General features: G+C 31.8%; 2 protein-coding genes across 3 annotated transcripts; both read right to left on the bottom strand.

Annotated features, from left to right (window-relative positions):
- Positions 1-25: 25 nt before the first annotated feature.
- On the bottom strand, positions 26-8,228 carry LOC123716529 (5'-nucleotidase domain-containing protein 3). 2 transcript variants are annotated; one of them, XM_045672316.1, is made up of 10 exons: positions 7,855-8,228; positions 7,603-7,778; positions 7,315-7,323; positions 6,966-7,193; positions 5,882-6,016; positions 5,288-5,445; positions 4,720-4,906; positions 3,437-3,577; positions 2,486-2,637; positions 26-1,990 (listed from the first exon to the last, which is right to left on the bottom strand). In XM_045672316.1, exons 1-10 carry the CDS (start codon positions 8,003-8,005, stop codon positions 1,786-1,788), a joined length of 1,542 nt encoding a protein of 513 aa, XP_045528272.1. In that variant the 5' UTR covers positions 8,006-8,228; the 3' UTR covers positions 26-1,785. The 2 variants fall into 2 exon arrangements, with proteins under 2 accessions (XP_045528272.1, XP_045528273.1); XM_045672317.1 differs by lacking the exon at positions 7,315-7,323.
- Positions 8,229-12,411: 4,183 nt separating this feature from the next.
- On the bottom strand, positions 12,412-16,219 carry LOC123716528 (uridylate-specific endoribonuclease D). Its single transcript, XM_045672315.1, has 7 exons — positions 15,863-16,219; positions 14,291-15,155; positions 13,970-14,081; positions 13,477-13,561; positions 13,267-13,410; positions 13,101-13,189; positions 12,412-12,831 (listed from the first exon to the last, which is right to left on the bottom strand). Exons 1-7 carry the CDS (start codon positions 15,909-15,911, stop codon positions 12,598-12,600), a joined length of 1,578 nt encoding a protein of 525 aa, XP_045528271.1. The 5' UTR covers positions 15,912-16,219; the 3' UTR covers positions 12,412-12,597.

Genomic DNA, 16,219 nt, shown 5'->3' with positions numbered 1-16,219 from the left:
TAGTAATAAAACACATTAGTTTGACACAAATAACTGTTTAATGGCACATGTTATCTTAAGGGGCACAGTGTTCCGATATCTCTACTTTAATTGACTGAGATAATACATTTCACAAATGAAATAATACAATAATTAAAATTAAGAAAAAAAGTCTAACAATTAAATTTTATCTATCTATGCGTAAACAATGAGAATTATCTATGGCAAGATCACTTTCACTATAACTACAGTAATAAATTAGGTGTTTGGCACACAACGCTCTGAATTAGCTTAACAAATCTAAAATCGTATTACAAATCATTGGCAAGAACAAATTGCCTATTACTCATCACAGTAGGACGTAAATTTTGACACGTATTGATAAAACATCAATAGCTTATAAATGAATTTAAGAACATAACGCTTAAACATTACAACATCCCAACAGATTATTTAAGGACATAAACCAAAACTTTACGTCCTACGCATTTAAAGAAGCCTTCATTTTTAGTTTTATGGCAACCCCAGAACATAGTATGTCAAAGTACCTATATAATGCCTCTTATGATATCCAGCGCTTGTTATAAATCAAGCGCAATAAATCAATAAGATACGTATATTTTATAATACTGTGTTCACTAAATAAAAACTTCAGTTAACAAAACATTAAACAAATTATAAATTAGTAAAACGGTAACATTGATTTGATGTTTAACGTACTAATGTAAAAAAATACTTATATAAAACGAGATGATTGTTTCAGTTTTATTGAATTTGACTAGTTTAATTGATATGGTTTTCATTGAATTGTAACTCCCATTTATAAATAAGATATGAAAACATTTCAAGGATTACATAAGATAGTTTTTCTAATTAATAGGAACTACTATTGAGCATTACCTTTGTATAATACATGACATACATGCGTTTTTTATAGAGAACTATCACGAAGCGTAGATTAAAAGCGTTTAGAGATAGAGAAAGATAGAGCGTAGAGATTTTTACACATATCTGGTAATGACTTGACTATTTATGAAGCCATTCAAAACCACGTAGTTTAAAAAATGTTCTCGGACTTTTTTTGTAAGACTAGATTTAGAAACACGGCGTAAACCTGAACATACCATTTGTTTACAAGACGTTATAAATCGCTTATGCATTCATCAAATAAAAATACATCTTAAACCGTGTTTTATCCAGTTATCGAAAACTAATTTTATTTCTAAACGCACTAGGAAAACCGGATATGGTCATGAATCTTTTGTCACATTTCTACACCTTCTAAATGCCAAGGGAGTAATAAGGACAATGCATTAAATTGCTAGTTGGGGCTTAGTGCATTTAAGGACAAAAGCGTCGGTGGTAAATTCATGAATATGGAAGTAATAAAGAAATATCATTGTATAAAACCTACGCTTATGAGATAACAATAAACAAAAACGATAAAACAAAACTAGTAATAAAATGTATAAATGTTCAACATTGTTTTTTTGAGGCTATAAGTATAATTTATTTAAACATAGATATAGAAAATATATAGAATAAGAAAATTATATAAAATGCCGGTACTCATAGTCTTGCTTGCACTTGAACCGTCTCTGTTCTAGCGAGTGACCATTTTTTATTTGATCTTTACCGCCTAATCAAACCGTAAGCTTAAATATACAATATATTTTTATATATACCCGGAATAAACACGTTAAAAAATACAATATCCTTCAAAGTTTCGTTGATTTCATGATTGGGTCTTAACAAATAGTGTGCGTGTATAATGCAAAATATACTGTTCGTTGTGGTTTCCTTATTCTAGACGAAATACGACCCATATTCGTGTGGCATTACACCGCGACGAGGGTAAAACGTGTGAGTGAGTGAGTAGTTAAGTAGGTGTCGTATATTTGAAGTGTAGATGTCCGCGAATCGGAACAAACGCCTCGAAAAGTACGTGGGATTGTGATATGTACGAAAAACGCTTCCAAATTGAGGGTTGAAGACTGATTTTGTTGCGTTTCTGAAAAGATATATGAATTCTAAATATTACATAATTCCATTAAAATCAGGCATTGGCGGGAAGTGAAACAGGACAGACAGTGCTAAATGTTTCATTTAGGAGGCTATGACTCATTTTAAAAATATAATAAAATTATCTAATTTAGAAAAAAAAATCGGCCAAAGCTACTAAACTAATTTCTATGAAGTTGAACTGTTCGCCATCTAATAGATCTGACTCTAGGGGGGGGCATTGAAGCAGTCTTACTGCAATTTGGCAGTAACGTATCCGTTTCGTGATATTTTTTTTCGTAATCAGCCTGTAGATTCCTCACGATATTTTCCTTCACCGTACGAGCGACAATTAAACGCGAAAAATAGACCGAAAAAAATTGGTGCACGGACGTGATTTGAACGTTGAAAGGCGGTCGCCTAAGCCACTAGGCCAACTCTGCTGACAATGTCTGATAGCCCAGAACAAATTTTGTGACCAATGGTTGAAGTAGATAATACGTACCTGAGGTAATCTCTCTCAGCCATCCATTTATCAATGATCTCTAGGGCCTCAGGCTGCTTATAGTCTTGATGGTCCTCGATAAGCTGGGTGAGCATTTGAAGCCAGTTCGCGTTCTGTTTGAACGTATTTGTGTTCAGTGTGTTTATTTCGTGCTGAAATGTTTTAAATTTGAATACATTAAAATATATTAATTAAGAGATAATATGAGTTAAGGTTTCGTTTAAGTAATAAGTTTTTATATTAAGTTTAAGTAAGAATAAATTTTGTAAACCCACCAAATGGGAAAGTATCAGCGTTAAGTGACTTCCAACCCAAGATAATTATTGTTTTGCCGAGAGTCGAACCCAGGAGCAGGTGAAGCCTATAAGGAATTTCAATATTCCGAGCTTAGCTGTAGTGAATGAATGGCATAAGTAGATTAAGTTTTTGGTACGAAATATCAGGATTGTAATGGTCTTAAATAAATTTTAATTTCCTTGTGTAGCCCAAGGCATCCTGTCACGTCAATTGTTCCTACTTTCAGAGAAAATCGTTTTAAGGATCACATATATCCAAATGAGCGTTCTGATTAAAAAGCCAGGTCTGGATATCCATAGTTGCTACACACTTCGAATTCAATTTTTTCTTTCTTAAGAAAACACTTTTTAAACGGATTGAAGCTATGTATTATTATTCAATCCGTTTAAAAAGGTGTTTTCTTAATGTGTAAAAGCTATGTTAACAAAAGACAATACTAGATTTTTTTCTGTTTGATTTATTTTGTCTGCCTATAAGTGCCAATTTGCCAATGTATCAGTTTGCCGAGCGTGTGCAAGGTATTGTAAATAAATAATGCTCCCCTTAAGAATACTGCGTAGACAGTATTCCTTACAAAATGTATCAGCAGCAAAGCAGGCAAGATTTATTGAGGCTTAAATTTGGGGTAGTTAACATCATAATAAGTATACATACCGTTAGTTCATTAATAATTGCTCCGGTCCGCCAGCCGTGTTCGAGTGTGACGTCAGCGAGATCACTGTACGGATGATCACCGAAATATAGAACTTGATGGCCACTCCAACCAGTCAGATCTTGCATCTGCTTCACTGTACCCTGATGCGTTAGTTAATGTTTTATTCGTATTGCTATTAAATGTTTTATCCTTATCACTCCTATGCGAAATTAAAAGACGGGATAAAATATTATATACCTTTAAAACAAATAGCAATAATCAATTAGTTCGTAAATATTTTGTCCTTGTGTCAATATAAAAATAAATAAGAGAGTTATGTAATATAACATTATTTAAGTTACATGTATATGTATTAGTTAATAATTACAAGCGAAAATAAAATGTTAGCATCGTACACTTATAGCCAATAAATTGTAAACCGTCAGCTTAGTGATAAATGAGCCCAAGTTTATCATACACTCATAAATTGTAATATAACCTTATCGTTTCCGATAATGTCCAATAGGTCGACTATACAGGGTGTCCAAAAGTTATGGGACATGAAGGGAAAGTACCTTATTTAGAAAGAAGACTTTATGTTATTTTTAAAAGTTAGTAATTCTGCATTCAAAGACTTTATGATGCCAGCCATATTGGCATCATAAAAGTAGGGATGTTTTACATTCAAGTCGCTTCGATTCCCAGACGAGGCAAGTAATTTTTTGAAAGTTTTTTTGTAAGAGCGTGTTTATAAACAAGCCCATTATACCTTAACTTAACAGTATATGTGCCGTGCATTCTATATGCCATAACATAAGTGTGAAACTTGTAAGTACGGCAACGTCGCATTCAGCGCAAGCATAAGTTAGTTTTATTTATTTTTGGAATAATTCATAATCAATATACATATTTCAATTTTAAGCGCCATGGCTATATCTCCGTGTACAATCATACTTTATGTTCATTACACCATAAATAAAACAGCGGTGGGTCGCACGGTTGTTGTTATTTTTATAAAGAGTCGGTTTATTTTTTAACACCGTTCAAATTAGTTTTAGAACAAATCGTAATGCATTTTAAATAAGTGTGTGGTTTTACTACTGCCGATTGAAATCTATACGTGTCGAATTGAAAATGAAACCAGAGTATGACTTCTTGATTATATCTGGTAATTTACTAGGAAACGATGTCACGTTTATATGAAAGACGAAAATCATGGAGATGTGAAAATGTAATTAATAAGCAAATATACAAAAATAATCACGGTCATAATTATTTGCAATAAAAGGAATATAATATATACCTCGTAATAAATAATGCCTTTTTCTAAGGATGTCACTTTCTCCCATATGTGTGTATTTGCATTTTTGTCGAACACCCTAATTGGTCTTGAAACTTCAGTGAAAAACTTTGGCTTATTCGCATTTACTATAACCACATCGAAGAAATCTCTCCACTCGTGACCAACAAGCATTTCCATTCCAGCATTCCTGAAACCAGGTTTGGTTACTAAGTAATGATGCCAAAAAACTTTGGGTTGTTCGTTTTTTTTATCTTAGTGTAGCCAGCATGAAGTGGCCTTTTAAAATTTTTGAATTTCAGATGTGTCAACAGATATATAGATATAAAATACACAAATAATAAAATAAAGTTGGTTATGAGTGAAACTCGCTACATTAAGTACTTAAGAATCCCCTCAAATTAAAAATTTCCATTTCAACTGAATCACCTTTGTCAACTTTCTTTCTTTAATTTTTTTTCCTTTAAAATTCTAGCTTAATGGGTAATCAGTAATAACAGGGTCAAATGCGATACATTTTATTCAGGTTAGTATTTGTTCTATAAAAACTAAAATATTTTAAAAAACTTACACAAAATGAAAGGGACTGTTTGTGACTAGAAACAGCTTCTTTCCTTCTTCTTGAAGAAGTCGAAAGTATTTTTTAAGACCTGAATTTGGTCTCACGTATTCCTCCACGTTTTGAGCAACGATTTTGTGCATAATCGGATGACAATGTTGAACAGAGTTCTGAGAAAAATAATTAAAATATATGATATTCAACCAACTAAATTTTAAAACCCTTTAATAATTGAAATTAATATAAAATTATACGCTTAATCAAAATAGCATGAAATACTCTGATGACTTAACAAAATAATTCATTGGAGAATAGTAAGAAACTTGTATAGGAATTGTTTTTAATGTCAGCTCAGAGGCTTAATTATTATGCACATGAGACATCTTAAGATAGCACATGTTACATATAAGAATGTATTTAAATCTCTGAGGACTCAAAAGAACTGGTTGTGAGAAAACATACAACAATAATATTAATATGTTTTTTTATAAAAAGAATAGTCATACAAACATCAAGTCCTTATAATGAGAAAATTTATATAAAAAATGTAGTTAAACTATAAATACAGTTACTCTGAATAGATAAGATAATATAACCAAATACTACCTTGACATCCAAAAAGAGTATCTCTGGATGATAATCTATATGATTCTTATTAAAATACTCAGCAACATTACATAGCAAACCCATTTCTGGTACAGAGAACAAATCTGCCAAATGAACCATCTTTGCTATATTTGTCTGAAAAAAAATATAAAATCTAAGGAATTTTGAATAATATTATAATGAATTCTCCAGTCCTAGATCTGATTTACATGACTACTAAACAACAACTACAATGTATTCAGATTTTAAAGAACTTATTATACCTGAAGAATTCAAACCTATTGAAACCATTTAATAACAACTTAAGGAAAGTCAGTCTTCAAAGAATTTTTTTTTTGCATAACTGAATATGTTATTGACTTTAATTAAGACTAATGCACAACCTATTCACTGTCCATCTCTACTAACATCGCATTAAATTTGCGCAATAAATTCCATTTAAGTTTTTATGTTTTTAAGTAATACATATTTTGGAGTTTTTCTTCTACAGCATTAGTTTGGGGTGTTTTCATCAAAATTGCTTCATTTAAAATATGTATTTTCATTGATTTATTATATAGTATTTTGGTTACTTTTGGAAAGCTAGAATTAGACCTAATTAGATATAAATCAATCCGTAACATTCACATAAGATATAGTCTAATTTATACAAACAATTATTTGATTTAAACTAGGACACATGTTGTTTAAAGCTTATAACAAACAATTCATAAAAGGGGAGATCACAAATGAATGATTGCTTACAAGTGCTGTGTTCATATCAATACTTTAATGTAGCACACATTCATGCCTACAACACAATAATTTCATAGAACTAAACCTCTAGCATTTTATATTCAATATGAAGTGAAGGAATTCTAAATTACAAATTAATATTATCATTTTGTATATATATTTATTTGAATAAATTTCCAAACTAAACCTATATGTATATTATGTATTTGAGAGACCTAGGTATAAGCAATGTGGGTTGTCCACAAAAGATTGCTTACTTTCTAAAAATAAAATATTTGCAATAAAGTGAGAATTCAAAGATTATATAAAATTTATGATTTCAGGTGTACAACATAAATAACATCTTTACCTTGTGAGCCCTTGTGTCACCTTCAACATATGCTATAGGTATAATTCTATTTTTGTATAGTTTAAGAACTTCCTCAGTTGGTACAGGTGTCAACCCTCTGTAAACAGCCCCAAACTGTATTTGTAGAAATGAATCTAACTTCAATAGTAATCCCTTTTCAATGTCATAATGTAAACCTCGAACAGCAAAATCGGGTTTGTACTCCAGATTAGCTATTCCAGCAGGGTACTGAAAATAAATAAGACTGACTTTATACAAAATAATTATAAAATAACTTAAAACACTTACTATTTATTACAACATGTCAATTAGAAAAGCAAACTAGCTACATATAAATGCTAGAACTCACCTCTAATTCCTTAGGGAAGTTAGGAAAAATATAGATTATTTAATGGACACTTAATCACCAATTTCAAGAATAAGGCAAGGCTATTAAAAGTTTTTTCTTAAAACTATCTGTATACATAAATACTGCATGTTAATGTGTTAAAACGTTTGAACCAAAAGTAATGGGTTGTTAAATAGTGATAGTAATCATTGTTATAATTTGTATTTATTTATTTATTACTGAATGTATAATAACTGGAAACAGAATATTTATGTGAGTTTAATTCTAATATTATCTGAATATTCTTACCTTGTATTTCTCGAGTAGCATGTCCCGTCCCAGATTATATAGTAAATGTTCAAGACTGGGCTTATAATGAGCAAGTGTATAATCATAATCAAACCCATATACCTTCACCTCAGAAAGATCAAGCTCATTGCAAGCAAAAACTCCTTGGGGATTGACATCTTGTGGGAGCTTTTTAGCTAAAAAAAGAAATGATGTATAAAATACTATTGTTTGATAATTTTACAGTAAATAAAATGTTTATATAACACTTACAACGACACTTTAGTTTTGTGCGACAGTACGCTTCATTTAAGAGTTCCCTAGTGGAAAACCTCTTCGCAGTAATAAAAAGACAGCATAAAACATCTTTATGTGTTACACTACGTTTAATTTTTAAAAATCTGCTGACACATGAACTATTCATATTAAACAAATAAAAAGAGCATTAGTTTCTTTAAAATTTCTTACGTAAAACTCGTGTTCATATTTATATCACTTATTGTAGGCTTTAAAAAATTTACGGGACACTATTACACATTTTTTTTTAATTCTATTGGATGAATTGTTCCGTTTCTGTTATTTTAACTTCGCTTAACGTGAAGATAAATAAACACTTGTTCACAGCACGAAAGTTATTTTACACAGGTTAGAACTTAGAACAGAAAAATAGTGTTACCAGCTTAAAATTCAAATGTATTTATCACCGCAAAAATAAAATACTGTGCAAATTTAAATGTACAAATATTTAATGTCCAAGAAACGGGAGCTAAGTTAAAAAGCCTTAACGTACAATGTATGAAGAAAGTCGAAAAAGTATTTTTTTTCTTAGTTTTTACGCTATCGAGTATCGTCATGTTTAATTTAAGCGTGTTTGAAGATCTTCGTACCTTGACAAAATTTTAAGAAACGCAGCGAATAAGTTTAGAGGTGAAGGCAAGAAAAATTACATTTTCATAATTTCAGTTTCCTAAAGCTATCTTGTTTATGTTTTCTTATTTCTTCTTTCAGGTTCTTTGTACACTAACTTTTATATTACTAAAATAATAAAACAGTTTTACTTTCTACTTTAGTATGTTATTTTTACTTTATTATTATTATTATGTATATAAACACACTAGCAGGAGAAACTTGGAGAAACTATCCAACCTATTTTAAAAGAGTTCAAAGAGGGTGCACTAATTACACTTTCCGAAACCCTATTCCAGTCGGCCACTACTCGGTTTGAAAGAAAGTTCTTTAGGGAATTTGTGTTATATTGAGTGGACTTCAGTTTTAAAGAACTACCCCTTAAATGTGTATTTTCACTTAAAATAAAGAGCTTCTCAATTCCTGGAACATTATAGTGGCCAGTAAGGATTTTATAGGTATCAATGAGTTCTCATTTCCGTTCCTTTTAATCGCCTACTTCCTAAATCAGTAAGGTCGAGTACTTTCAGACACTCGTTATAAGATTTGTTCGTGAGTGACCTGAAATAAGGATTCCAAATGCTGTAGGCATACTCTAATAGGGGTCTACTGTAACATTTATATAACTTTAAGAGTGTTCTTGGTGAAAGGCATTTAAATGATTTTCTCACTACTAATTCGCCTTTTTTACAACATTCATGATGTGATCTTCCCATTTCAAGTCATAACTGATAGTCACACCCAAGTATTTTGCGTGTATACTGGCATTAACTGTTGTTGACCTGGGCGATAAGTATTCTGCTGATTTTTGTTTCCTATGTGCAATATTGTGCACTTATTAACATTTAATGACAGCAGCCACTGATAATTTCTTAAATATTGGCACAACAACAGCAGATTTCTAATCGGACGGTACAAGGCCTGTTTTTAGGGATGCATTCATAATTTTGGCTATGTTGAAGTCAATATGCAAGAGACCAACTACGTAAAGATAAAAGCAATTATTCTTCAATAGATAGAAGATGAAAAATATATGTTATAAAGTAACGAGCACCCATTTATGCTCAATAAGGATTTAAAAATGTTTACGTTTTTTTATTGTACATACCTAATTTAAATTAAATAAGATGTTTAGATTTCTATAGATATACAACGTAGAAAAAAAGGTTATAGCATTTTTATACTACACTATAGATAAATGCTCTATATCACCTCGACGTCCACCGTTCCACGACTGAGCGTTTTCCAAGGTAGTTTTTGCCGAGCACCTCCGCTATGTAATACCAGCTGCCCACTGATGACTGAAGTAGTTTCGAACCAATTCGACTTAGGGTCCTTCAAGAAAAGAGCGTACCAATTCTTAATAGGCCTCTTGCCCGTTTGCCCGCTGTTCTATAAAAAACGGTGTAAAATGCATAAGGTATATTATCGTTACAGTACAAGAAAAATGTAATGAACTAAAAACGCTACTTACAAACAAATTGAGATAAAATTGGTCGATAAATTTAACATCATTGCAAATTCATTACTACTTCGTATACTAGATGACGGCCAAAAGCGGCAACGCCGCTCATTGACGTGGTAGTTCGGTAGGATTAAAAGAATACCTACGACCGGTACGTAAATATTATCGCTAAGTTCACTTGTCTCGAAATAATAACAAGTTCAGATTAATAAGCTTCGGTTGTTTACTTTTTAGATATCCAGAAGTTTCGTGTGAATATCGTCATATTTCATCGTAAAAGTTCCTTTAATCAATTAATAGAGTCACAAAACATGCCTTCAGTGAGAAAGCTGCTTCGAGGAGCTTTTAGCGTTTCTACAATTGCATGTATCGCGCAAATTTCCTAGAATTAGCCGTCTAAATACCTAAGATGAATGTATCTTTGTAATAAATTCAACTGGTTCAAGTTTGATTAAGCCCAATGGCTAACTCACGTTATTCAAGCATATGTTGATTCCAATTTTCTGCATTGTTCAAAATATGTTATAATAGGATAACCTATCATGAAAAATTTGTCGAGCTACTATATGTTGCATGCACGACGATTATTTTGTGTATGGAAATTACTATTTTATGACGAAGAGGTCGTAGTTCTTGTTAAATAAAACGTACCTAATCGTCTTTAGAATAAAATTCACTTTTGGGACAATATTAAGGTTTTAGTTAGAAACTGCAATTTCCGAGAAAGTTAATAATTCATTTTGCGACACTTGAAAGTTCAACTTCGGCTTACTGTTTTAGGGATGTCTAAGAAAATTTATTTGTTGTTAGCAAATAGGTATTCGCGTTTATTTGTACGTATTGTTTATTAGTGTTTCGAACCCTAGTTTTTTAAGCCACCTAACCACTATTATCACATCACTTATTAATTCATAGTAGAATAGAAATAGAGAGGTCAAAAGGTAAGTAGAGAGGGCAGGCGATATCCCGCGCGAGGTCTTTTACTATAACGATATTTCCCTTCCTTTCGCAGTAACACAAAACGGCAACATCTCTTGTAAAAATTAGCAATGGGAAACAATCCATTGTATTTTTACTACATACGTTGTTTATGTTGTTTGTTGTAAGTTTAAACGACTATTGTGAGCAAACGGCTTAAAAGATTTATTTTAAATTTTGCAAATCGCTAAGATAGTTCAGCCCTAAAAAGTTATCACGGCCACGGGATTAAATACGCTTCAAATTGTATATCCACTTTCTAGTAAAAGTTTTTTTCATTTTTCTCTTTTCATTCAAGGTACCTAAGTTTTTAATTAGTTCGGTTTTGCTTTAATGTGTAAATTTATTTTTGCATTTAAAAGTTATCTACTATTGTACACTTATTAAGTGGTATATTTGGAACACTTCCACCCACAGGATATAAAATGTTACTAAGTTCTTGCCACAAATTGTCGGATTTTAACCATCCATGCCCACCAGGAAATGGCCGGGAAAGGTCTCCATGGTTAAAAACGTTGATCACATGATATAGATATTATATATATATATATTTACCCTCAACTTATTACATTATTAAGGTTTGGTTATTTGGAAATCAACATTAACAGGTACTTTCAGCAAAACGAATTGAAGTGTATATATATATATATATATATACATCAACGAACGAATAAATCTCTCTCTCGATCTTTCTCACTTGCTTGCTCCCTACTCTCGCTCCATGGCTATTTGCTTCACGCTACATTCGCCCTTTCTCACTCTCTTTCAATCGGTCTGAATCGCTCTTTCCCTTTTCATCTACAAAGAAAGATGCTGAACATCTTCGTGACGAAAATTTTATTATTGTTGCGTTTCATCTGTAAAAAATTACCCTCATGCGCCTAAAGAATTCACACTTTAATAATATTACGAAGTTAAAAATTTTATTCGGTTTATTAACATTACGAATCTACTTACGCAGAGACAATGTGTGTGAATAAGGTGCTAAGATGCTAGAAAACTTTTGAGTAGCGAAACGGCTAGACCCCCAGATTCGGTTTATCAACAAGAGAAGATGGGATTTAGGGAGTAAAGAATAACCTTATGCAGTCATCTAAAGTGCAACCGCCACGGCTACAAACCGGCTTTCTTCATATAGGACGAATGAAAAAGAAGTGCCATACAGTAAAGCTAATTAAATGGTTTTGTGTTTGAAAGGCAAACTACGACAAGCAATAGTTAAAGAAATCCATTCTGATATTACTATGGTTATTCACTTCCCTTCAAAGATCTACAGATCTTAAAGTGAAGGTTCTTTAGGCAAAAGCACACGTCGACTCGTAACCCACTATCGCAAAATTGCATGGAAATGACATTAGCACACTTGGCAACGGGACCATTAACAATTTCTATAGGCGTTAGTGATCCATTCCTGACGTAAATAATATTATTTATAATAAATGCATGGTTTAGGTCGTAACAATAAAACAAGTTTTTTGTCTGAACTACATTTAGTTACATATTACAATGAGTATTATTTTCATCATCATTTTATTATTTTTATCACTTGTCTTTCAATCTTTCAAAAACATATTAAGCTAAAAAAATGTATCCTTCAAAATATTGTATAATTTAAAATAAGTTTTGAGTTGGCTAGGACTCGTATCACACAGTTACTATTTTGTAAATTATATCTGTGGATAAGCGCTGCCAATGTAATTCTTGCTTCTATAGCGGAAATTGTACGTTACAATATCAACTTCGTTATTTCCTAATTTGAGCTTGCAATCATTGTCTACTCTAGTGACGTAACACAATGTGTAAAGTGACATTTCTAATTCGGGGGATGTCCCGATAAACATCGTTCCAACTGGCTTGTCGACGCCCTGCTGATTGAAATGCATTTTCAAAACAGCGCCTTTCTGTAATAAAATATAGATATTTTTTTACTTCTATATAGGTATAGATTATGGAAAAAAATTAACAATATCTGCTTATCATTTATTATTTTACAATAAATTAAAAAGAAGATTAGAACTTTTAGGTTGGTTGGTAGGTAAATTGGTTGGGTTTCGATAAACCGTTTTTAGACTGGCGTCTTTAATAATGTACATAATTTTTAAAGTAATAATAATAAAGGCTATTTAATACTCAAATGTGTTTGTAAAGGTTATCAGTTAACGATACTTACGTCAGCGAAATTAGCATATTTTAAGTATCCCAAATAATTCACACGGTTTGCAGTTTCTTCTTTGGAGAAATAAATCCAATTATGTAATCCTTAAACACCCAAAAACCGTTCTTAGGCAAATATACAGTATCCGGTGAAAGTTAAACATAACGCTTTTATAGCTTACCCGATATTTGGGAATTTTTCAATTCCGATACAAAAACGTGTTCAAAACCTGAGCTGCTTATTTTTCCTTTTCCTCTTGAATACAACCCAAACCACATTTGTTTTAAAAATTCTCTTTGCTGGCGTGGATCTTGAGTTACGTATCCTAAAAGAAAATAAAATTATTAACCGTGATATAAAATTATATATAATTGGCAAAATATTTTAATACCTTTGTCTTTCAAAAAGCTCATCAAATGACGAATAACGTTTGTGGACATAATAGCATCCATAAAAGCATTATCTTCATTTCTCTCCTAAAAAAGGAAATAATCAGACACGGGTCTACATGCATGCAGTAGGTACTTCGAGTTTTATAACATTGTGTAAATTATAGTTATTAAAATTTTAAACCAAAAGATTTTATAGAAATTATTTTATTAGGCCCGTTCAGGAATATTCAAAATGTGTTAAGTTTTAACTTTGATTTAATAATCAAAATACAGATCTTCTATAAAAAATGCTCAGAGATATTGCAATTGATTGGTCACGGTATAAGACTGCCTCTGATTTTTCATGACATTCAATTGCGTACTTTAAATGAATAAATTACTTATAATCCTTATAAATTTTAATCCAAATGCGAATTTTTAGTGTTGGTTTTACAAAGAGATTTATTATAACCTCATAGCAGAATGCTAAAAAGATATTATACAGTAATTTACCTGAGGTGTTACATGCTCATTAATCAATGTATCTCTTTCATAGTTATCTAAAAGTGGTAAAAACTTTTGTATTGTTGGTATATTCCATACCTCAGGTGATATAGTGAGTAATCTGCAAACAATAACGTATTATGTTTACCTTGTCGACAAGGTCAGGTTAATAATGTCAAAATAAACTAAGTTGCCAATAACTGGAGGAAATTGATATATCTCAATGTTTTCTAGACAATTTCTTCCCAATTATGAGAAGTAGGTACTACCATTACTACTACGTACGTAATGGTATCGACAGGTGCTGAGGCAGTAAAGAGTTTCACTTACGCTCGCGGAGCCTTATCATCTTTTGATCCGGACGAAGTCTTCTCTTGATAACTGACTGTGATTAATTTGGCAGCATTGTTGACATCTTTTTTTAGCAACTCTTCAGATAATGTTTGTAATTCAGCATCAGTAGGAGGATTTACGCCTTGGAGGTTTTTGTTGTTGTTTAAAATAGAGCTGGGTAAATTTCCACCACCAGTAGCTCCCACTTTAGTAGTCGAAGCTTGAGTGCTTGGCTTGTTGTTTCTACTTCCAGATGCTATTGAACTAAAACTAGGTTTAGTTGAGAGACCTAATCCATGTGATGGCGTTACTGACTGTGGGCCAACTGTAGGGCCCTTAAGAATCGAACTATAATTAGGAACCTTAGGTATCACTGTACTTCCTTGGTTACCTTGTCCGTCAAAGAAATTAATTAAATCTTTTACTTTTCCTTGTTGGGCTTTTGCATTATCTTGTTGAGGTTTTGCTGTCGTAAAAGCTGGCGCTACATAATCTCTTTTTGGATTTAAGGAAGTCTTCGTCGTTGTTCCTAAATTTGCTTTGTTTGTCAATGAAGAAGGTTTTAACGTTGGATAATGTGGTGCAACGTAGTCTCTTTTAGAAGACTGTGTACTTGGAAGAGGATTTTGTGTTACACGCAAAGTGGATGACTTTGTTATAGGGCGCAAAGTTGGGAATTGAGGTGCGACATAATCCCTTTTATTATTAGGACTCGTTACTCGCGGGTTACCTGTAGACGCTGAATATGGTGGTTTTAATGTAGGAAATTGAGAATTACTGTTTTTATCATAAGGTAACACTTGAACCCCAGCCTCATGTGAGAGAAAGTCATTAACGGGGCTGTATTTCTCCTTGCTCCAACCTGAAATAAAAGACACATAATATGACGATAATCGGCACGTTGAGATATATTTATCTTTTTATTCCCTGAAATATTATTGAAAAAAAATAAAAGATTCGTTTGACTAATGGTTATCACATTTATTTCCGAAAGGTTTCTTTGGTTTATTAACCATTATCGGGATAAAGGTCTACATTTTCGTCAGTAATTAAGGGATTTCATGTTGTTTGTGGCTTGTGGCTGGAGTCCACAAAAAAGAGTGCGACTTTATATGAAATAAAATCTAGTCTATTACAAAAGTTATGGCTAATAAGTAATATATGGTAATTTTCTACCGTACTAGTACATAGATTACACTAAGATGTTTATTAACGGTCTTAGTATTCTATACTGTTTTGGCACTATGAATGCGTGTCCATAATACAGCACTTGCAATTATATTTACTAACAGGAAAATTAATATTATATACATAATAGGTATTAATGAAATACACATAGTTGGATATTTTTTTATACATATTGCCTGCCCTTGACATAGTAACCTTAGATATGCAAGATAATTGTTAGAATACGTATTATTATAATTGGCAACTCCCAACAGATTTGCTTGATATTTGATAGCTTAGTGACAATAATAATAATATAAATACATATATGAAAAGTATATCCAACCATGCCTCTTAAAGAATTATAAACTTAATAACAACAATTATTAAAAAAATACTTACATGAACTCAGTTGAAGCGTTAATAACACAACATATGTTAAGAAATTCATAATAAATACTAATTGGAATTAATATGTAGTGTTTATTAAACCGTTACCAAATATGGATGGAATCATGCCAAAATTTAAATGTTTTTTATGTAATAACCTCTAAGAGTTTTAAATAAAATAAATCGAAGCGCACGAGTTCAATGAACAAACACTCACTCCCATGTCTCAAGACGCAAGTCGCAAACTAAACGAAACGCGTAGGTTTGTTGAAAGCTGACTAAGATAATAAGGTTGACGTCATTCACTATGCATCTCTTTCTTGCATGTATTTGTATATTTTGTGCTAAACAATTCTACTAACTGGTGAG

This window comes from Pieris brassicae, chromosome 11 (genome assembly GCF_905147105.1).
Source record: "Pieris brassicae chromosome 11, ilPieBrab1.1, whole genome shotgun sequence".
In the NCBI taxonomy this organism is placed as follows: domain Eukaryota; kingdom Metazoa; phylum Arthropoda; class Insecta; order Lepidoptera; family Pieridae; genus Pieris; species Pieris brassicae.
Note: the sequence above shows the minus strand (reverse complement) of the source record. Positions and strands in the feature narration are given on the sequence as shown.

Bases quoted from the DNA above. Each gene is read 5' to 3' on its own strand.
- LOC123716528 (XM_045672315.1), bottom strand. From the start codon at position 15,911: ATGAATTTCTTAACATATGTTGTGTTATTAACGCTTCAACTGAGTTCA. The intron at 14,082-14,290 runs GTAAGTGAAACT...TATTGTTTGCAG, and splicing joins GATGATAAGGCTCCGCGAGC to ATTACTCACTATATCACCTG. The intron at 12,832-13,100 runs GTAAGTATCGTT...ATTTTATTACAG, and splicing joins AATATGCTAATTTCGCTGAC to AAAGGCGCTGTTTTGAAAAT.
- LOC123716529 (XM_045672316.1), bottom strand. From the start codon at position 8,005: ATGAATAGTTCATGTGTCAGCAGATTTTTAAAAATTAAACGTAGTGTA. The intron at 4,907-5,287 runs GTAAGTTTTTTA...ACCTGGTTTCAG, and splicing joins AACAGTCCCTTTCATTTTGT to GAATGCTGGAATGGAAATGC. The intron at 1,991-2,485 runs GTACGTATTATC...ATATCTTTTCAG, and splicing joins GCTGAGAGAGATTACCTCAG to AAACGCAACAAAATCAGTCT.